This window comes from Gymnodraco acuticeps, unplaced genomic scaffold (assembly GCF_902827175.1).
Source record: "Gymnodraco acuticeps unplaced genomic scaffold, fGymAcu1.1, whole genome shotgun sequence".
NCBI lineage: Eukaryota > Metazoa > Chordata > Actinopteri > Perciformes > Bathydraconidae > Gymnodraco > Gymnodraco acuticeps.
In genome coordinates this window covers 1-23,202 of record NW_022992119.1, presented here as the reverse complement: position 1 = coordinate 23,202, position 23,202 = coordinate 1, and the positions used below count along the sequence as shown (strand labels likewise).

General features: G+C 42.7%; 1 protein-coding gene across 1 annotated transcript; it reads right to left on the bottom strand.

Moving 5' to 3' along the window:
• Positions 1-1,986: 1,986 nt before the first annotated feature.
• On the bottom strand, positions 1,987-19,719 carry LOC117537803 (seizure 6-like protein; the record flags this gene model as incomplete). The annotated part of the gene is made up of 7 exons (XM_034203172.1): positions 1,987-3,791; positions 5,001-5,106; positions 5,349-5,463; positions 7,380-7,415; positions 14,393-14,587; positions 18,998-19,189; positions 19,482-19,719. Coding segments are annotated over 7 exons (912 nt in total), but the record flags the coding sequence as incomplete, so codon positions are not given.
• Positions 19,720-23,202: the final 3,483 nt, after the last annotated feature.

Here is a 23,202-nt window from a genome sequence, read left to right as displayed (position 1 = left end):
TTGTGAGAGTGGCCCTCGCTGTTAGCAGCTTGTTATATTAATGACCTCAATGTGTTTCTGCTCATTATAGCAGCCTCTCTGGATGCACACAGTCATACATGTATTTATGGCTGCTGAGAGAAACTGCTTCATTAAACCTGTGTGGGTAGTTTATCCAGAATATCCGGTTTAAAGCTCCAGCAGTTGGATTAACCGCAGCAGGAAACGCCTCTGGAAATTGCTTTCGCTGCAGGAAGCACTATCGTCTTATTAGCATTCAGCAGAAGGAACCATTAGACACATTAAAACAGGTTTCTCCTCCCACACATCAGGGTAATCCAGAGAGAAGTCGCTTGTTAAACTGGAAGGAAGCCAAACTGCAAGGACGTTTATACTTTAAAGAAGCTTTGCTCGACTATTAAGTAGATTACAATGTTTGTACGTTGCAATTTAAAGTCCCTTTGGCTGTGTCCATGTGCATTTCTCCTCTCTAGGCTGAATACATGACTTGTGATTCTGTGTTGCTGATGATCTGGGTCCAATATAGGGGTCATGAACCTCACCAGAACACATTTAAGTGGTTTGAATGATGATTAGCAGGACAGAAAAGCAGGACTTCAAATAAATAATAATACATGGTGAACAGGTTTTTAGGACATCAGTTTACAAAACACACTCATGTTTCATTTCCAGGTCAAACAATAACAAAAACACCTAGTTATATATCAGTCTCCTTTTCTGCCAGAGTGTAAGAATACTCTGATACAAGTCAAAGTACTCAGACCTTGTACTTGAGTAAAAGTAGAAGTACTCAGATCTTGTACTTGAGTAAAAGTAGAAGTACTCAGATCTTGTTCTTGAGTAAAAGTAGAAGTACTCAGAACCTGTACTTGAGTAAAAGTAGAAGTACTCAGATCTTGTACTTGAGTAAAAGTAGAATTACTCAGATCTTGTACTTGAGTAAAAGTACAGATATTGTACTTGAGTAAAAGTAGAAGTACTCAGATCTTGTACTTGAGTAAAAGTAGAAGTACTCAAATCTTGTACTTGAGTAAAAGTAGAAGTACTCAGATCTTGTTCTTGAGTAAAAGTAGAAGTACTCAGATCTTGTTCTTGAGTAAAAGTAGAAGTACTCAGATCTTGTTCTTGAGTAAAAGTAGAAGTACTCAGATCTATTACTTGAGTAAAAGTAGAAGTACTCAGATCTTGTTCTTGAGTAAAAGTAGAAGTACTCAGATCTATTACTTGAGTAAAAGTAGAAGTACTCAGATCTTGTTCTTGAGTAAAAGTAGAAGTACTGCCTTCACTGGCTTCCAGTAACTGCTAGAATCCACTTCAAGACACTGGTACTTGCGTACCATGCTGCGAATGGATCTGGCCCTTCCTACATCCAGGACATGGTTAAACTGTACACCCCAGCGCGTGCACTCCGCTCTGCATCAACCAAACGACTCGCTGCACCCTCGCTGCGAGGAGGACCCAAGTTCCCATCAGCAAAAACACGTGGGTTTGCTATCCTGGCTCCAGGATGGTGGAATGAGCTCCCCATTGACATCAGGACAGCAGATAGCTTACACATCTTCCAGACTGAAAACTCATCTCTTTCGACTCCACTTCGAGCGATAGAACTATTAACAAAGCACTTATATACTAATAAAGGGCTGGCTTATCTAAAGCCAGTTGAGTAGCACTTGAAATGTTTTTGCTCTATGAAGCCTGATGTACTTATATGATTCTGTTTTCTTCAAGTTTATATTTTGTTGGTCGAACGCACTTATTGTAAGTCGCTTTGGATAAAAGCGTCAGCTAAATGTAATGTAATGTAAAAGTACTCAGATCTTGTTCTTGAGTAAAAGTAGGAATACTCTGTTTCAGTAAAAGTCCTGCATTCAAAGTGTTACTCAAGTAAAAGTAGAAAAGTTAAGATATTAAATATGAAATAAAGTATATTTTGACCCTGAAAAAGAAACACATCGACACCAAAGAATGGAACCGAACGCCTCGATGTTTAAAAAGTATTTTGTAGATTTTTTTATTCAAAGTCTTAACCATTTATTTAGGGAAACTTTTAACATTTGTTCTTCTCATAATGAAAATGTACATTTATCAATCTGCATAAAACATGACATGTACAGTACATCAAAATAAATTACATCATCTGGTGGGTTTTGATTGAGCTCGTCAGTTTCTACGCTTTATTTACATCGCAAACCTTTTCGCGTCTGCAGCTATTTTACATTTAGAAGCCAGCGGGTCCAGAGCTGGAGACTGAGAGGCCGGATTACAACATTGAAATACATGTGAGAAAAGGCCTTAAAGTCACAGATTTGACTGGAAGTAAAGCCAGAGCTGGACCTGCTGATACAAACATCCTTTCCACAGGCAGGGGGCAGGACACAGTTACAAAATAATGAGGAAAGGAATACAAAAAGCTTTTCAATATTTCCTTCCTCGTATTAACAGTTTGTGGCTCGACATGAGTGTGCATGTAAACAACAAATGTGTCCCCTTTAAGACTCATCCTTAAGATTTCAGGTGAGGTTGTTCATGCATGTTGTTTTGCACAGTGTTCAGACCATGGATGCATTAATGGACTCAGCGCTTCCACTTAATGTGAATTCGGCCAGTTATGATCCAATAATAGGTTTTTTTCCCCGTTGACCTCCATTTTCAAGACAAATCTTTAACTGTAAACACACATTTAATACCTTTTGCACACACTAATAGCATGGGCAGGTGTGTGTACAAACAATTGTTGAGTCTAGTTATTACATTCATGGTTCAGACAGGAGGCTAGGTGGATTTTGAGGCAATGTCACCATGCAAGTAGACGCAAATCCACAGGGTCGAGCGTTATTTGACCGTTTTGTGGCAGTTGAAAATGTTACCGGGGTCTAAATGAATGTCATTGGTGAAGGTGCAGAAATGAGAGGAAATATGAGATAAATGAAAGAAGGAACCAGAGTTTCTGTTGAAGTCAAAGAAATGCTGTTGGCGGCTAACTCACAGCTAATGTAGCTTTCCACAGTTTGCTGTCTCATTAAAGTGCAGCCAGGATCGTTTTTAAAGATTATAAGCCCTAACCTTGGAGACAGTACTTCCTGTGAGCGCTTCACCATAAAAGCCACCGTATGTTTTGATATTTTAAACAACAGAAATGGCAGCAGGAAGTATCTGGTTAGCATTGAAGCTAAGTGGGAGCGTAAACAGCTAAGACAAATGTGAACCCAGTATATGTGAATATCAGACTCCGCCGTTTAAACAAATCGAAACCACTGAATATAAATATGTCGAGTGGCTATTGCAGGAAACACCGACCATAAATAGTTCAAAAATATCAGTTTGAAAATCTTAAAGATTACAACTCTTTTAGACACATTTTCCAGGATCCTTTCAAAACATTTTTACAATTAACAAAAATAATAACAAAGTGCTTTAATCGCCTTTACTTCCTCTCTCTGTGTCCTGCCCCTTTATTCCAATTCACACCCAAAACCTTTTTCCCCTCCGTCCTCCATCACCTGGCGCTTTGAAGTTCAACACTGACTCCTTCTCTTGTTTCCTGTTCCCTCTCTTGTTCCCTCTCTTGTTCCCTCTCTTGTTCCCTCTCATGTTTCCCATCATGCCTTCAGTATCATCAGTCTTTGCTTCTCGTGGCAGAAGGGGCTAGACATCATCTATTTTATTTACATGGCCTCCTGCTGGGTGGAGAAGGAGGAAGGAGGGGAGGAAGAGGAGGAAGAGGAGGAGGGATGGGGGACGTTTCAGAAACTACTCCTTCTTCATATCGATACTTCATATTCACGAGAGTCCTGGTAATGAGAGAGAAATAGAAGTTAGTACTAAGGTAAGGTATTAGGTATTAACCTTAACACTTAGGGTTACAGGGTTTACATGAACCTTAACACTTAATAAGACCTTAAAAGAGATACATAATAGTTTAAAAACAACATTGTAAATACAGTAGGTACTAAAACCAGTTAAAAGGCTTCTGGGTAGGCAGCACAGGTGAAAGTAAACTCAGATATTCTACTTAAAGAGGCCCGATGTGTAGTTTTCCCTCGTGCATGTCAATGGTCTGCAAAGGCGAAAATCCCAGAGTTCTGCAACAAAGTGACATCACTATGGAATACTCGGCTCCTATTGGCTAGCGCTGCAACAGATTGTACGTGATAGGCTAAGGGGCGGGACATCTGTAAATTGGTTGAGCAATCACAACAGAGTCTGCAAATAGATGTAGGGCAGTAACAAGTAACATATTTTAGAGTAGATAAAGAGGCAAATAAAAGTACCTTAAAATTATACTCAAGCACAGTACGGAAGTAAATGTACTCGGTGTGTGTCCATAGTTAATAGCTAGATGTAGGTATTACAGTACCATGGCTCTGAGAGGGTATTGCAGTGAGACAGATTGTTTATATTTGATATAATAGTTTTCATTTTGTTCCTTTTCATTTGTATTGTTAAGTCTCTTTTACCACTCTTTTAAGTATTTTAAGTATTGTATTATGAAGTCTGAACACACTTATGCTTCTGTGACGATAGAATTTCCCAAATCGGGATCAATAAAGTATCTATCTATCTATACTGTATATATATCCATCTACCTACCTACCTACCTACCTACCTACCTACCTACCTACCTACCTACCTACCTACCTACCTACCTACCTACCTACCTACCTACCTACCTACCTACCTACCTACCTACCTACCTACCTACCTACCTAGGTAGGTAGGTAGGTAGGTAGGTAGGTAGGTAGGTACCTAAAAAACAAATATTCTTCCAAATGTAAGTGGAGTAGTATGAAGAGGCAAATCAAAGTTACAATAAATAGTTATTAGCAGTGTGTGTGTGTGTGTGTGTGTGTGTGTGTGTGTGTGTGTGTGTGTGTGTGTGTGTGTGTGTGTGTGTGTGTCCATAGATGTAGGTAGTGCAGAAATATGGCTGAGAGGTGACTGCAGGGAGATGGATGGTGTTAGTGACGCTGCTCAGTGTTGGTATTATTTCTTAAACTCACTCCTCCGGTCTCATACAGCGGGTTATCGAACTCCGTCTCCACGGTGATCTGTCGGTACGGGTGGGGGTAGATCAGAGGAAGCCTCAGGTTGGAGTGATATCTGCATCTGAGGGGAGGAAGAGGAGGAAGAGGAGGAGACAGAAAAACATATTTACAGACGCCAGTTTGGAGAAGATGTTCCAGAGGGAGGTTTCACATGGTGTCTTGGGTTGATAACAAGTCATTTAAAGACTTGAAAAACAGCTTTATCAATTAGAGACCTAGTTTGGAGAATCACATTTAACTGTACTTAATTAAATCAATTATATTTGTTGTTATTGTCCCCACACACTGACGCTTGTTTCTTACCGTGTCACGTAGACATAAGCCCCCCCGAGCAGCACGGACAGAACCAGAACGATGATGAAGATGGCGAGCGCCACGTTTCCCCCGTCCAGCTTGGAGCCTGCCGTCGCTCGAGCCACTGAGAGAGACAACACATTCATAAAACCGGTTAATTAAAACCAATCACACAACCTCAGTAAGTCCAGGGCAGGAAGGCAAAGCACACACAGGTGTAAACACATGCAAACAGGCGGGAACACACACACACAACAGGCAGAGCAGAAACAGAGAGGCTGGTTGCCAGAAAATGTATAGTCAGGGTCCTCATTAGCATACAATGACATGATATCCTATGCAGACAATAGTTGATAGAAATGGCTTGGTCGATCTTGGACAATGTTGGAGTGGTTCTGGTGTTGTAATGGAAATTGTTGGGAAAATACTCTTCCAACATGAGAGTAGCATGCTAACAAAGGTATCAACTGTAGCTGTGAACATGGCAGGATGTGTGATTACCTAGAAGAGCATCAGGACTGTTTGAGGCAGATGATAGCTATGTGATTAACATGATGATTCAGCCTCTATGGAGAGAGACATCAAGCATGCTCATTTCTGACGTGGAGCTAATCTGAAGTAAACATTGAATACTGCTTTCTATTCCTCCATCTTGTGACTGTGTAACTCCCTCTCTTGATATCAGCATGTGAAGGACACTGTTCAGGAACTAGTTGATGCTCTGTATGTGATGACTACTTCCATTCTGGAGAGGATCACAGACACATGGATCCTGAGGCTGAAGCTCAAACTGGGGACCAGGGATTATTAACATGTTTAAGTATTCAAGAAAAGTCCGAATTTTGAGATTTTGAGAAAAAAGGCATAATTTTGCGAGAAATTTAAAAAAAAATATTTTGAGAAAAAAGTTCGAATTTGAGAAAAAATACATAATTTTGAGAGAAATCATAATTTTGAGATTTTGAGAAAAACGACAGAATTTTGAGAGAAAGTAAAAAAAATGATTTTGAGAAAAAAGTCAGCATTTTGAGGAAAAAAGTCAGTGTTTTGTTGAGTTCAAGAACCGGCATTCCTCCATCTTGTGACTGTAACTCCCTCTCTTGGATATCAGCATGTGAAGGACACTGCTCAGGAACTAGTTGATGCTCTGTATGTGATGACTCCTTCCATTCTGGAGAGGATCACAGATACATGGATCCTGAGGCTGAAGCTCAAGCCGGGGACCAGGGAGAGTTTCTAACAGAAATTATGATTATCAGAGAATTGAATGCTGTTATATTTAACATATAAATAATACAATTGTGTAATCCTTACATGTCAAGAGACAGTAGATGTCAGCACTCAGGAAGGTGATCAGCCACAAGGTGTCATGTGACCACACAGTGAGCTGATCATGGGTCTATTGATAGGGTCAGTTATCTCATGACTAAGCATGTATTCATTGTAACTGTATAAAAGTGCTCTCTTCAGTTTGAGTTGCACTCGGCTGTGGAGACATTGCTCTTCGTGTTGTTTGCCTCTTTTGCAAAAGATGAAAGGACCAGAAAGACATCTCTTTGACGAGTTCATATCAAGAAATTCCACCACATCCATTTCTGACATTTTCAGGATCAGAAATGGCAGTTTTAACCAGGTGTCAGTATGTGTTGCTCTTAGGGCTTGATTTTGATGAATAATTGGCCGATTTTGATCCTGAAAATGTCAGAAATGGATTCAGCATCCTCAGTTACCCCCACAACCACTTTGCCAGCATATGCTAATTAACGCAACTTATGCTAATTGTGCCCGTGGGACCCCTACTATACATTCCCCTCTTCACAACAGGACTCTAAAAGCTGACAACGAGACTAATGGCGCTTTTCCACTGCAGGGCCTCGCTCGGCTCACGGCCGCGTTTCCATTACAGTTTAGGAACTGGGGTAGTAACTATAGTAACGCAGTGTAGGCGGAGCATCAGCTGTTAGGGTTATGGTTAGAGGTGAAGTGTTTTTGCGGGGGTCTTTTCAGCCCACAGCAACATGGAGGACAGGTAACACTCACCTTCCAGATCATGGTGGTCAAAGCAGCTACTGTAGGCTGCAAGACATCATTCTGAGTGTCAGTCACATGATGGGAAAACACATCTCACTTCTTCTTCTGGGGCTTGTGTGGAACAAGGGGGTTGAAATGACCGTTTGCTAATCCTCATGCTCTGTACTCTCATGGAGGGAGAGACGACGGGCCATGGCTACATGCATGACAACAGCCCACCATCTTTCCTACATGGAGCACTATTTCATTTTAGGATTTAATTGTATTCAATTTGATTTACTATAAATGTCATTTAATTGTATTAAAGAAAATGGAGCCATTCTTACGTAACCATCAGCTTAAATAAAGTATTTCTGATCTGATTCTTAATCATGATCCACCTTAAGGGGTTAGGGTCTTTATCACCTCTTTTTGTTGTTGTTTTGTTTATTTGTTGTTGTAGTTTTATGCACAAGATTCATACAGAACAGAACTATCTAAAACTAGTATTGATTTAGAGGAACTTAAGTTCTATCATATGATATTAAATGCCTCACTCTGAAAGTAAAGAAGCTCAGCGCAAGTTCTTTCAGGAAGACTGGTTCACTCCGCACTCATCACACCCCCTCTTCATCCCATCCCCTCATCAAATCCAGATCCTCATCATCATCACCAGTGTCTAGACCCCGGGGGGTTCCCTACGCTCACGGCTGCGTTTCCCCCTTTAGATATAGCATTTCAGGATCGGGGTCTAATCGCCAAAGACTTAACATTTATCGTATGGCATGTGTCGATACATGTTCTTTAAACACAATGAAGTCTCTCCTGGTTGAACTGTCAGCTGGTCATGTGATCGCATCCCGAGGCACTTTTCTTTTGGAAATGAAGTTGCTAAATCTAGTGAAGAAGTTGGCATCATAGCTTTCAGAGACCCAAAGCACCATGATGTTTGAGACGCCAGAAACATATTTAGTAAGTCCCAAAAATACAGTAGCTACTGCCAAATATCACAGAATGTCCTACCAGTCGCATTCTGCCGTTTGTAAGCCAGTTATCTGAGTACGTCTCAAGGCCCGGACAATACCTCTCCTTACCAGCAGGCGGCGGTAGTGTGTATTCGTCATTCAACAACCGGAAGACAGACTGCGTGATATAAACAAACAACAAATGGCGTGCGTTCCATCTTCCCTCTACAGCGAGAAGCTCACAGGGCTTTCCCGAACCTGTCGAGAGCTGGAGTTCAAGGAAATCTCACATTTGCCTTCTTAATAGTTTGTTTGGGTCCCTCACTTCCGTTTAGCTTCTCATGCACTGATTCGCTAGCTGAACAGCCAATCAGAGTGATTTCTTTGGCCGACGGCCTCCCGATTCAACAAGTCGAATCGGCGGCGGAAGGCGTCGGCACGGCCGAAAAGGCACGAAGGGGCGGGACCAAGCAACCAGGAAGTGCACCGGACTCAGATGAAAATATTCGTGCTGGCCAAACGGCGGTACTACACTTCCGTTTGGTTGCCAGGCCCGGAAACACTTTTTCCCATTGACTTACATGGGGAAAGAGTGGTCTGTAACTCGTTGGATAATTTTTTTTTAAACTAAATAAACAACCCAGTATGAACACTTGTATAGCCCTTATTAAAAACATTCGTTCCTCAAGTTGTAAAAATGTGCTAATAACGTTATTCTGAGAGTTATTTCCCTCGGCATTATGAACGCGCATCTAACCCACGGGACCGCGCCGCCCGGCACGTTCATGTTACGTGTTCAGCACTACATGAGTTTCTCTTTACCCATGGATGCACAATAAGAACGGACCCATATCGCCTTACTGCCCACGGAGCTGTAATAATGGATATATTGCACATGTTTGCTGCAATTCATCATTTATAAAATATTATACTACATGGGCTGTATGATTACATCTTGTACCGTAAATGTTGTATTAAATAAAGTTAATATTACCGACGTAGATTAACGTTCCTGTAGCTTATTATTGCACTAAGAAGCTTATTGCACTGTGTATATATACATATATATACACATATATATATGTATATATATACATATATATATATGTATATATATACACATATATATATATATATATATGTATATATATATACATATATACGTATATATATATTTATACAGTGCAATAATATATACATATACATAGGCCTATATATTTTTTTATATATTACCAAGTGGTTTCATGTACAACCCACACAAGTATCATGCTAAATTAAGCTGTGTTGCTTGGATATCACTAGATCCTGTTACATGTGGTCTTCCTACCTACGCTGTAAAATGTATTATCTCTTCCATTTACACACGGCATCTATTGCACGTCTGTCCGTCCTGGGAGAGGGATCCTCCTCTGTTGCTCTCCCTGAGGTTTCTCCCATGTTCCCTTTAAACTGTGGGTTTTCTCTGGAAGTTTTTTCTTGTACGATGTGAGGGTCTAAGGACAGAGGGTCTAAGGACAGAGGGTCTAAGGACAGAGGGTCTAAGGGCTGAGGGTCTAAGGACAGAGGGTCTGAGGACAGAGGGTCTAAGGACAGAGGGTCTGAGGACAGAGGGTCTAAGGACAGAGGGTCTAAGGACAGAGGGTCTAAGGACAGAGGGTCTGAGGACAGAGGGTCTAAGGACAGAGGGTCTAAGGACAGAGGGTCTAAGGACAGAGGGTCTGAGGACAGAGGGTCTAAGGACAGAGGGTCTGAGGACAGAGGGTCTAAGGACAGAGGGTCTGAGGACAGAGGGTCTAAGGACAGAGGGTCTGAGGACAGAGGGTCTAAGGACAGAGGGTCTAAGGACAGAGGGTCTGAGGACAGAGGGTCTAAGGACAGAGGGTCTGAGGACAGAGGGTCTAAGGACAGAGGGTCTAAGGACAGAGGGTCTAAGGACAGAGGGTCTAAGGGCTGAGGGTCTAAGGACAGAGGGTCTGAGGACAGAGGGTCTAAGGACAGAGGGTCTGAGGACAGAGGGTCTAAGGACAGAGGGTCTAAGGACAGAGGGTCTAAGGACAGAGGGTCTGAGGACAGAGGGTCTAAGGACAGAGGGTCTAAGGACAGAGGGTCTAAGGACAGAGGGTCTGAGGACAGAGGGTCTGAGGACAGAGGGTCTGAGGACAGAGGGTCTAAGGACAGAGGGTCTGAGGACAGAGGGTCTAAGGACAGAGGGTCTGAGGACAGAGGGTCTAAGGACAGAGGGTCTAAGGACAGAGGGTCTGAGGACAGAGGGTCTAAGGACAGAGGGTCTGAGGACAGAGGGTCTAAGGACAGAGGGTCTAAGGACAGAGGGTCTAAGGACAGAGGGTCTGAGGACAGAGGGTCTAAGGACAGAGGGTCTAAGGACAGAGGGTCTAAGGACAGAGGGTCTGAGGACAGAGGGTCTAAGGACAGAGGGTCTGAGGACAGAGGGTCTGAGGACAGAGGGTCTGAGGACAGAGGGTCTAAGGACAGAGGGTCTGAGGACAGAGGGTCTAAGGACAGAGGGTCTAAGGACAGAGGGTCTAAGGACAGAGGGTCTGAGGACAGAGGGTCTGAGAACAGAGGGTCTAAGGACAGAGGGTCTGAGGACAGAGGGTCTGAGGACAGAGGGTCTAAGGACAGAGGGTCTAAGGACAGAGGGTCTAAGGACAGAGGGTCTAAGGACAGAGGGTCTGAGGACAGAGGGTCTAAGGACAGAGGGTCTAAGGACAGAGGGTCTAAGGACAGAGGGTCTGAGGACAGAGGGTGTCGTTTTTCTCATACTGATATTCTGAACAATCTGTGCTGTTGTATTTGCTGTAAAGTGTCTCTACTGTAGGCTATTTTTATTTTAAGTTCAGCACTTTGGCTCGACCAAACATCGTTTATAAATGTGCTATATAAATAAAACTTGATTTGATTTGATCAGCGTGATATAAAAGTACATAAATTAGCATAATGACTAGCTAGCCGCTAGCTACTAACTGCCGCGGCCGCCTCGTTAATATCAAAATCCATCATAACAATCCAGTACCATGCTGTCATGAACGCGCGGTGCTGTTACGTGTACAAATTGACGTGCTTAATGTGAACGAGCATTTTGGTTAAAGTTGCGCATGCTCTATGAACTTCTCAGGCATGCTGGGTAATCTGTGACGTTTCGCTCTCTCAAAAGTTGGGCCATTTTGTCATCATGCGCTAATGAGCAGCTCTCATAGGAATGAGTGAGGCCCCGCCTCCCACGCTGTATCCAGTCCTTATTATGCATCCATGGGCGGGACACACCAACCTGAGCAGGGCGACAGGACGCTCATCGACGGCCAGACATCTATCGACATCTATCGACGCCAACAATCCGGTTGGTGTGTAAGGACCTTTATTCAACAGTTATTATGATCCTAGTTTTTAGTGTATCTGTTTCCTGTTGTATTTTGAAAGGTTGTTTCTGTTCTGATGTCTCTTTAAACTGGAGCGGCTGCTTTCTGATTTATATCGCCCCAAACTGTGGATTCCCATTTGATCTTAGAACAGCCTCCATTGGCATTTTTAAAAGTAAATGAAAGACCTATCTTTTTAATTTGGCTCTGACTTTGGGGCCATTGTAATTCTCTCGTAGTATCACTGTTCATGTTTTATTGTTTCATTGTTTTACGGTTCAGTGATATAACTATTTCTGTTTGTTTGTACCTTGTTTTTAACTGCGATGCCGCTGTGGGGTCATCAGTAGAGAGGGTGTGGCTGTTCTGTCCGTGCTGCATTGGCTCCAGTGATTACCTTGATGACAGTAACTCAGGGCACCTGGGTCTGGTGTCCTGCCCAGCTATTTAGAGCCTCTCTGTGCTCTCTCTGCTCCTCTCTCTGTGCTCTCTCTGCTCCTCTCTCTGTGCTCTCTCTGCTCCTCTCTCTGTGCTCTCTCTGCTCCTCTCTCTGTGCTCTCTCTGCTCCTCTCTGGGCTCTCTCTGCTCCTCTCTCTGCTCCACTCTGGGCTCTCTCTGCTCCTCTCTCTGCTCTCTCTGCTCCTCTCTCTGCTCCACTCTGCTCCTCTCTGCTCCTCTCTGCTCCTCTCTCTGCTCCTCTCTGGGCTCTCTCTGCTCTCTCTGCTCCTCTCTGCTCTCTCTGCTCTCTCTGCTCCTCTCTGTGCTCTCTCTGCTCCTCTCTGTGCTCTCTCTGCTCCTCTCTCTGCTCCTCTCTGCTCTCTCTGCTCCTCTCTGCTCTCTCTGCTCCTCTCTGTGCTCTCTCTGCTCCTCTCTGCTCCTCTCTCTGCTCCTCTCTGTGCTCTCTCTGCTCCTCTCTGTGCTCTCTCTGCTCCTCTCTGTGCTCTCTCTGCTCCTCTCTGCTCCTCTCTGCTCCTCTCTCTGCTCTCTCTGCTCTCTCTGCTCTCTCTGCTCTCTCTGCTCTCTCTGCTCCTCTCTGCTCCTCTCTGTGCTCTCTCTGCTCCTCTCTGTGCTCTCTCTCTGCTCTCTGTGCTCTCTCTGTGCTCTCTGTGCTCTCTCTGTGCTCTCTGTGCTCTCTCTGCTCCTCTCTCTGCTCCTCTCTCTGCTCCTCTCTGTGCTCTCTCTGTGCTCTCTGCTCCTCTCTGTGCTCTCTCTGCTCCTCTCTGTGCTCTCTCTGCTCCTCTCTCTGCTCCTCTGTGCTCTCTCTGTGCTCTCTCTGTGCTCTCTGCTCCTCTCTCTGCTCTCTGTGCTCTCTCTGTGCTCTCTCTGTGCTCTCTCTGCTCCTCTCTCTGCTCCTCTGTGCTCTCTCTGCTCCTCTCTGTGCTCTCTCTGCTCCCCTCTGTGCTCTCTCTGCTCCTCTCTGTGCTCTCTCTGCTCCTCTCTGCTCCTCTCTGCTCCTCTCTGCTCCTCTCTGTGCTCTCTCTGCTCCTCTCTGTGCTCTCTCTGTGCTCTCTGTGCTCTCTCTGTGCTCTCTGTGCTCTCTCTGCTCCTCTCTCTGCTCCTCTCTCTGCTCCTCTCTGTGCTCTCTCTGTGCTCTCTCTGCTCCTCTCTCTGCTCCTCTCTGTGCTCTCTCTGCTCCTCTCTGTGCTCTCTCTGCTCCTCTCTGTGCTCTCTCTGTGCTCTCTGTGCTCTCTCTGTGCTCTCTCTGCTCCTCTCTGTGCTCTCTCTGCTCCTCTCTGTGCTCTCTCTGCTCCTCTCTGTGCTCTCTCTGTGCTCTCTCTGCTCCTCTCTGTGCTCTCTCTGCTCCTCTCTGCTCCTCTCTGCTCCTCTCTGTGCTCTCTCTGCTCCTCTCTGTGCTCTCTCTGCTCCTCTCTGCTCCTCTCTCTGCTCCTCTTTGTGCTCCTCTCTGCTTTTCCCTACAGGCCCCCGGTTTTGTTGAGTATATGTTGTTGTTACTTTACTTTGTGCACCTCAACACTCTCACACATTCATGCAACCCTCACCCTGCATTCACACCACTGATACCACTGACGTCCACACCTCATGCCTTACTTATTGTTGCACTTCATTTCATTTGGCTAATTTGGATTGTTTCCTTTAAATAAACATATTTTGATAACCGTTGACATGGTGTGTCTCCTTTTTGTTGTGGCCTTTTGAGCCAGGTCATAACAATTATGTTCCTCATTGTTATTGTTCTGTCATACTTTGGGCGTCAAGCATGAAAGGTGCTGTATAAATAACCTTTATTAATATGATTAGCCCTGCAAACACCTGACTCTCTGGGGGGGGGGTGGAAGAGAAACTCCCTCTGGGTGAAATACTAACACCTATAGAGCAATATAAACACTTATTTGCAATTGTACTGCGCTATAATCACCTAAATGTATTTATTTTTAAGGGTTACTTGATATGCTATCTCTGTTACTTAGTTTGACTGAAATAGCTTGTAATCCTTTTTGAGTGCCTATTTGTATTACTAATGTGTGCTTTGCTTATTTCTAATATGTCATGCCTTTTTTCTATGCCACTTGCTGTAACTCTCAATGTCCCTGCTGTTGGACTACTTAAGGAATGCTTCTGATTAGCAAACGGTCATTAGCATGCATCGGGGGATCAATCTGGATCAACGAGCATTGGGGGGGAAAGTATACTGAATACTGACTTCATGCATGAATCCAAAAGCCTTTCTGAGCAGTCTCACCCATGCAGAACGGAAGAGGGCCGCTCCAGAAGGACGGGGTTCCCATGATGCATTTAATTGCATCCTCTCCAATTAGCTCGTAACCCTGGTAACAGACGAAGGTGAGCGACTCCCCGGGCAGGTACAGCCTCTTGGACAGGATCTGGTATCCGTTGTCGGGCAGACCGGGATTCTCACAGGAAACAGACTCCTCCGCTGAGGAAGAAGCAAAAGAAAAAACATGGATATTTAGGCCCAATTCCAAACCACACCCTACCCACTCCCCCTCCGTGATGGAGTGAACTAGGTCTGTAGTCTCACTCGCAGCTGAACGAGGCTCCCTTCTTAAATCTGATTTATAAGCTGCTTAGTTTTTGCGACAGTCTCTGTAAATATACACTTTTATAGATTAATGAGTAAATTATCCTAAGTTAAAAAACGATTCGAGGTCACCATGAAGTTGTTAACATCTGTATGTCAATATTAAATGTCCATCACGTTGTGCATTTTATCAGTTAATGTTTTCACGGAACTATTTGTAAGCACCTTGTTCCCCTCTGTGCGAACGCGCAAACGGAGGGGTAGTGTGCAGGGGGCGGTTTGGAATTTGGCCTTTGAGTTTCTCGGATCAGAGGGTTTTACGTCAGCTCGAATGTCAGATCTGACAGTTTCTCTCATGCTGAGGTGAAATGAATCACGGATAATCTCCAGGTGGTGAGGGTTGATTGGTACGGTGCATTAGCATGGCATTACCATATCACACACATACACACACACACACACCCACACACACACACACACACACACACACACACACACACACACACACACACACACACACACACACACACACACACGTTGATATGAGCTGGCATGTGGAGACGCTGTGATGATCAGTGCAGGAACGAGAGAGAGAAATCACACAAACCCACTCACCATAAAAACTCAAAATCTTGCCAAGTATATTCGTCTCATTTCTAGTCAGAATATGTCTTTAGACTCGATATACGACCTAATAACTGAAGAGGTAACAATGCAGTGAGATAGAGGGTCTTGTTTTTAGACAACGCATCTTCAAGACTCTTGAAAACAAGTTTTTATTTGTTCAAGTTTGTACTTTCTACTTCTTACATGTTGAACTCAAATACCTGTACTTTCTACTTCTCACATGTTGAACCCAAATACCTGTACTTTCTACTTCTTACATGTTGAACACAAATACCTGTACTTTCTACTTCTCACATGTTGAACTCAAATACCTGTACTTTCTACTTCTTACATGTTGAACTCAAATACCTGTACTTTCTACTTCTTACATGTTGAACTCAAATACCTGTACTTTCTACTTCTCACATGTTGAACCCAAATACCTGTACTTTCTACTTCTTACATGTTGAACACAAATACCTGTACTTTCTACTTCTCACATGTTGAACTCAAATACCTGTACTTTCTACTTCTTACATGTTGAACTCAAATACCTGTACTTTCTACTTCTTACATGTTGAACTCAAATACCTGAACTTTCTACTTCTCACATGTTGAACTCAAATACCTGTACTTTCTACTTCTTACATGTTGAACTCAAATACCTGTACTTTCTACTTCTTACATGTTGAACACAAATACCTGAACTTTCTACTTCTCACATGTTGAACTCAAATACCTGTACTTTCTACTTCTTACATGTTGAACACAAATACCTGAACTTTCTACTTCTCACATGTTGAACTCAAATACCTGTACTTTCTACTTCTTACATGTTGAACTCAAATACCTGTACTTTCTACTTCTTACATGTTGAACACAAATACCTGTACTTTCTACTTCTTACATGTTGAACTCAAATACCTGTACTTTCTACTTCTTACATGTTGAACTCAAATACCTGTACTTTCTACTTCTCACATGTTGAACCCAAATACCTGTACTTTCTACTTCTCACATGTTGAACTCAAATACCTGTACTTTCTACTTCTTACATGTTGAACCCAAATACCTGTACTTTCTACTTCTTACATGTTGAACACAAATACCTGTACTCTCTACTTCTTACATGTTGAACACAAATACCTGAACTTTCTACTTCTCACATGTTGAACTCAAATACCTGTACTTTCTACTTCTTACATGTTGAACTCAAATACCTGTACTTTCTACTTCTTACATGTTGAACACAAATACCTGTACTTTCTACTTCTTACATGTTGAACTCAAATACCTGTACTTTCTACTTCTTACATGTTGAACTCAAATACCTGTACTTTCTACTTCTCACATGTTGAACTCAAATACCTGTACTTTCTACTTCTTACAGGTTGAACCCAAATACCTGTACTTTCTACTTCTTACATGTTGAACACAAATACCTGTACTTTCTACTTCTTACATGTTGAACACAAATACCTGTACTTTCTACTTCTCACATGTTGAACTCAAATACCTGTACTTTCTACTTCTTACATGTTGAACTCAAATACCTGTACTTTCTACTTCTTACATGTTGAACTCAAATACCTGTACTTTCTACTTCTTACATGTTGAACACAAATACCTGAACTTTCTACTTCTCACATGTTGAACTCAAATACCTGTACTTTCTACTTCTTACATGTTGAACCCAAATACCTGTACTTTCTACTTCTTACATGTTGAACACAAATACCTGAACTTTCTACTTCTCACATGTTGAACTCAAATACCTGTACTTTCTACTTCTTACATGTTGAACTCAAATACCTGTACTTTCTACTTCTTACATGTTGAACTCAAATACCTGTACTTTCTACTTCTTACATGTTGAACACAAATACCTGTACTTTCTACTTCTTACATGTTGAACTCAAATACCTGTACTTTCTACTTCTTACATGTTGAACTCAAATACCTGTACTTTCTACTTCTGACATGTTGAACTCAAATACCTGTACTTTCTACTTCTCACATGTTGAACACAAATACCTGTACTTTCTACTTCTTACATGTTGAACTCAAATACCTGTACTTTCTACTTCTCACATGTTGAACACAAATACCTGTACTTTCTACTTCTTACATGTTGAACCCAAATACCTGTACTTTCTACTTCTTACATGTTGAACACAAATACCTGTACTTTCTACTTCTTACATGTTGAACTCAAATACCTGTACTTTCTACTTCTTACATGTTGAACTCAAATACCTGTACTTTCTACTTCTTACATGTTGAACTCAAATACCTGTACTTTCTACTTCTTACATGTTGAACTCAAATACCTGTACTTTCTACTTCTTACATGTTGAACCCAAATACCTGTACTTTCTACTTCTCACATGTTGAACCCAAATACTTGTACTTTCTACTTCTTACATGTTGAACTCAAATACCTGTACTTTCTACTTCTTACATGTTGAACTCAAATACCTGTACTTTCTACTTCTTACATGTTGAACTCAAATACCTGTACTTTCTACTTCTTACATGTTGAACCCAAATACCTGTACTTTCTACTTCTCACATGTTGAACCCAAATACTTGTACTTTCTACTTCTTACATGTTGAACTCAAATACCTGTACTTTCTACTTCTTACATGTTGAACTCAAATACCTGTACTTTCTACTTCTTACATGTTGAACTCAAATACCTGTACTTTCTACTTCTTACATGTTGAACTCAAATACCTGTACTTTCTACTCCTTACATGTTGAACTCAAATACCTGTACTTTCTACTTCTTACATGTTGAACCCAAATACCTGTACTTTCTACTTCTTACATGTTGAACTCAAATACCTGTACTTTCTACTTCTCACATGTTGAACTCAAATACCTGTACTTTCTACTTCTTACATGTTGAACACAAATACCTGTACTTTCTACTTCTTACATGTTGAACTCAAATACCTGTACTTTCTACTTCTTACATGCTGAACACAAATACCTGTACTTTCTACTTCTAACATGTTGAACTCAAATACCTGTACTTTCTACTTCTAACATGTTGAACTCAAATACCTGTACTTTCTACTTCTTACATGTTGAACTCAAATACCTGTACTTTCTACTTCTTACATGTTGAACTCAAATACCTGTACTTTCTACTTCTTACATGTTGAACTCAAATACCTGTACTTTCTACTTCTTACATGTTGAACTCAAATACCTGTACTTTCTACTTATTACATGTTGAACACAAATACTTGTACTTTCTACTTCTCTCATTTTCCAAACAGCTGGTTCCTTTAGTCTGAATGTGTGTTTGATGCGTGATCATTATTCTTTAGAGTCATTGCGTGCCTATTGATTTGAACACGATCCGTGTATCCATCATTTCCTGGTCTTCTCTAAAGAAGAGGGACCAATGGAAACGTTGTCATGTTGCCGTTGTTCAGCACGGAAACATTCATTAGCTAACAATGACATTATTGTTCTATTAATATAAAGGGAGGTCAGGTACTCTTTAAAGCAGCTGCTAGTTATGGGTACTTTTTACTGAAGTACATTTCAAAGCCTCTTTACTTTTACTTGAGTAAAGAAGTTTAGTCAGTACTTCTACTTTTACCAGAGTATTTTTAAACACGAGTATCTGTACTTCTACTTGATGAGAGGATGTGTGTACTCTTGCCTTCTCTCCTGATACTCACTAACACAGTGGGGGAGTTTGGCGGTCCACACGGGGGTCCCCGGCTCTCGTCCGTAGCAGCTGATGGTGGCGCCGCCCTGCAGGATGAAGCCGGCGGTGCAGCTGTACTGAATCGTTGTTCCCACCAGGAGCTTGGGGTCGGAGAGGGAGCGGGTCGAGTGCTCCACGTGTCCCGGGTCTGAGCAGTACATGACTGAGAAACACACGGAGAGACATTCATATCATCAGAACTAAGTGTTTATAAGAATCAGTCATCCAAAAGTTAAGGAAAGTATCACTTAGACGGATTTTAAATGGCTCTTTCTACATTTGGCACTTGCCCATAATTCTGTCAAACCCTTTGCTGCTAATTATAAATGAAAGTTTCCACAGCATTTTGGTCTCCATCATTTCTTGGAAAGAAGCAGACACGGAGAACAACAAAGACACCATCTGCACGGCTTCCCATCAACAATAACAGATTGATAAATAAGATAAGAACTGACTCTTTTCGCAGAATGGCGGCTGGTTGCTCCAGGAGAGGTCCAGCTGGCAGGCGAGGGTCTCCCGGCCCACCAGGTCGTATCCCGGGTCGCACTGATAGGTGATCTGCGCCCCTCGAACCAGAGCGATGTGGGACGTAGTCTTCCATCCGTTCTGGATCTCAGGCAGGTCGGGACACGAGTCGTTTCGGGACACCTCTGCAGGACAAAACAGTTTAAAAAAAAAAGGTTTGATTAATGGCTGGTTTAAGATAAGATAGACCTCTGAGAGAAACAACAGTAAAAAGCAGAAGGACGTCGTGTAATTCAGCTAACAGCTAAGCTAATGAGCTAACGTTAAGGTATTCGGATAACTAGACGTTTGGGCTAACAGCTAAGCTAATGTTGAGTAATTTAAAGGTCACCTATTATGCAAAATCCACTTCCTCATGTCTCTTCTACATCAACATGTGTCCCCTCTTCTTCATGTCTCTTCTACATCAACATGTGTCCCCTCTTCTTCGTGTCTCTTCTACATCAACATGTGTCCCCTCTTCTTCATGTCTCTTCTACATCAACATGTGTCCCCTCTTCTTCATGTCTCTTCTACATCAACATGTGTCCCCTCTTCTTCATGTCTCTTCTACATCAACATGTGTCCCCTCTTCTTCATGTCTCTTCTACATCAACACGTGTCCCCTCTTCTTCATGTCTCTTCTACATCAACATGTGTCCCCTCTTCTTCATGTCTCTTCTACATCAACACGTGTCCCCTCTTCTTCATGTCTCTTCTACATCAACATGTGTCCCCTCTTCTCCATGTCTCTTCTACATCAACATGTGTCCCCTCTTCTTCATGTCTCTTCTACATCAACATGTGTCCCCTCTTCTTCATGTCTCTTCTACATCAACACGTGTCCCCTCTTCTTCATGTCTCTTCTACATCAACATGTGTCCCCTCTTCTTCATGTCTCTTCTACATCAACATGTGTCCCCTCTTCTTCATGTCTCTTCTAAATCAACACGTGTCCCCTCTTCTTCATGTCTCTTCTACATCAACATGTGTCCCCTCTTCTTCATGTCTCTTCTACATCAACACGTGTCCCCTCTTCCTCATGTCTCTTCTACATCAACACGTGTCCCCTCTTCTTCATGTCTCTTCTACATCAACACGTTTCCCCTCTTCTTCATGTCTCTTCTACATCAACATGTGTCCCCACTTCTTCATGTCTCTTCTACATCAATATGTGTCCCCTCTTCTTCATGTCTCTTCTACATCAACATGTGTCCCCACTTCTTCATGTCTCTTCTACATCAACATGTGTCCCCTCTTCTCCATGTCTCTTCTACATCAACATGTGTCCCCTCTTCTTCATGTCTCTTCTACATCAACATGTGTCCCCACTTCTTCATGTCTCTTCTACATCAACATGTGTCCCCTCTTCTTCATGTCTCTTCTACATCAACATGTGTCCCCTCTTCTTCATGTCTCTTCTACATCAACATGTGTCCCCACTTCTTCATGTCTCTTCTACATCAACATGTGTCCCCACTTCTCCATGTCTCTTCTACATCAACATGTGTCCCCTCTTCTCCATGTCTCTTCTACATCAACATGTGTCCCCTCTTCTTCATGTCTCTTCTACATCAACATGTGTCCCCTCTTCTTCATGTCTCTTCTACATCAACATGTGTCCCCTCTTCTTCATGTCTCTTCTACATCAACATGTGTCCCCACTTCTTCGTGTCTCTTCTACATCAACATGTGTCCCCACTTCTTCATGTCTCTTCTACATCAACATGTGTCCCCACTTCTTCATGTCTCTTCTACATCAACATGTGTCCCCTCTTCTTCATGTCTCTTCTACATCAACATGTGTCCCCACTTCTTCATGTCTCTTCTACATCAACATGTGTCCCCTCTTCCTCATGTCTCTTCTACATCAACACGTGTCCCCTCTTCTCCATGTCTCCTCTACATCAACATGTGTCCCCTCTTCTCCATGTCTCTTCTACATCAACATGTGTCCCCACTTCTTCATGTCTCTTCTACATCAACATGTGTCCCCTCTTCCTCATGTCTCTTCTACATCAACATGTGTCCCCACTTCTTCGTGTCTCTTCTTCATCAACATGTGTCCCCTCTTCTTCATGTCTCTTCTACATCAACATGTGTCCCCTCTTCTTCATGTCTCTTCTACATCAACATGTGTCCCCTCTTCTTCATGTCTCTTCTACATCAACATGTGTCCCCTCTTCTTCGTGTCTCTTCTACATCAACACGTGTCCCCTCTTCTTCATGTCTCTTCTACATCAACACGTGTCCCCTCTTCTTCATGTCTCTTCTACATCAACATGTGTCCCCTCTTCTTCATGTCTCTTCTACATCAACACGTGTCCCCTCTTCTTCATGTCTCTTCTACATCAACATGTGTCCCCTCTTCTTCGTGTCTCTTCTACATCAACATGTGTCCCCTCTTCTTCGTGTCTCTTCTACATCAACATGTGTCCCCTCTTCTTCATGTCTCTTCTACATCAACATGTGTCCCCTCTTCTTCATGTCTCTTCTACATCAACATGTGTCCCCTCTTCTTCATGTCTCTTCTACATCAACATGTGTCCCCTCTTCTTCATGTCTCTTCTACATCAACACGTGTCCCCTCTTCTTCATGTCTCTTCTACATCAACATGTGTCCCCTCTTCTTCGTGTCTCTTCTACATCAACATGTGTCCCCTCTTCTTCGTGTCTCTTCTACATCAACATGTGTCCCCTCTTCTTCGTGTCTCTTCTACATCACATGTGTCCCCTCTTCTTCATGTCTCTTCTACATCAACATGTGTCCCCTCTTCTTCATGTCTCTTCTACATCAACATGTGTCCCCTCTTCTTCATGTCTCTTCTACATCAACATGTGTCCCCTCTTCTTCGTGTCTCTTCTACATCAACATGTGTCCCCTCTTCTTTGTGTCTCTTCTACATCAACATGTGTCCCCTCTTCTTCGTGTCTCTTCTACATCAACATGTGTCCCCTCTTCTTCGTGTCTCTTCTACATCAACATGTGTCCCCTCTTCTTCGTGTCTCTTCTACATCAACATGTGTCCCCTCTTCTTCATGTCTCTTCTACATCAACATGTGTCCCCTCTTCTTCATGTCTCTTCTACATCAACATGTGTCCCCTCTTCTTCATGTCTCTTCTACATCAACATGTGTCCCCTCTTCTTCGTGTCTCTTCTACATCAACATGTGTCCCCTCTTCTTCATGTCTCTTCTACATCAACATGTGTCCCCTCTTCTCCATGTCTCTTCTACATCAACATGTGTCCCCTCTTCCTCATGTCTCTTCTACATCAACATGTGTCCCCTCTTCTTCATGTCTCTTCTACATCAACATGTGTCCCCTCTTCTTCATGTCTCTTCTACATCAACATGTGTCCCCTCTGTGGAAAGAGACTCTGAAAGTTTCAGGAACAAAGATTCTCTCTCTTTTTGTCCTGATCCATTGACCCCCCCCCCCCCCCCCCCCTTATCACCTGAATCTCCTCCTAGAGCTCCATTGAGTTCTTTGTAACCAAATGTCTCTCAGAGGGGCGTGGGGAGGGGCTCCTTATTTTCATCTAAAGTAACAGACAGAGAATCAGCACTTAGGAAACAGGGCTGAAACAGAGGGGATTATGGGTAATGCTGCAATGATCTGTTTGGTGTTTCAGCCAATCAGAGACAGGCTCTGTATATATCTGAGACCTG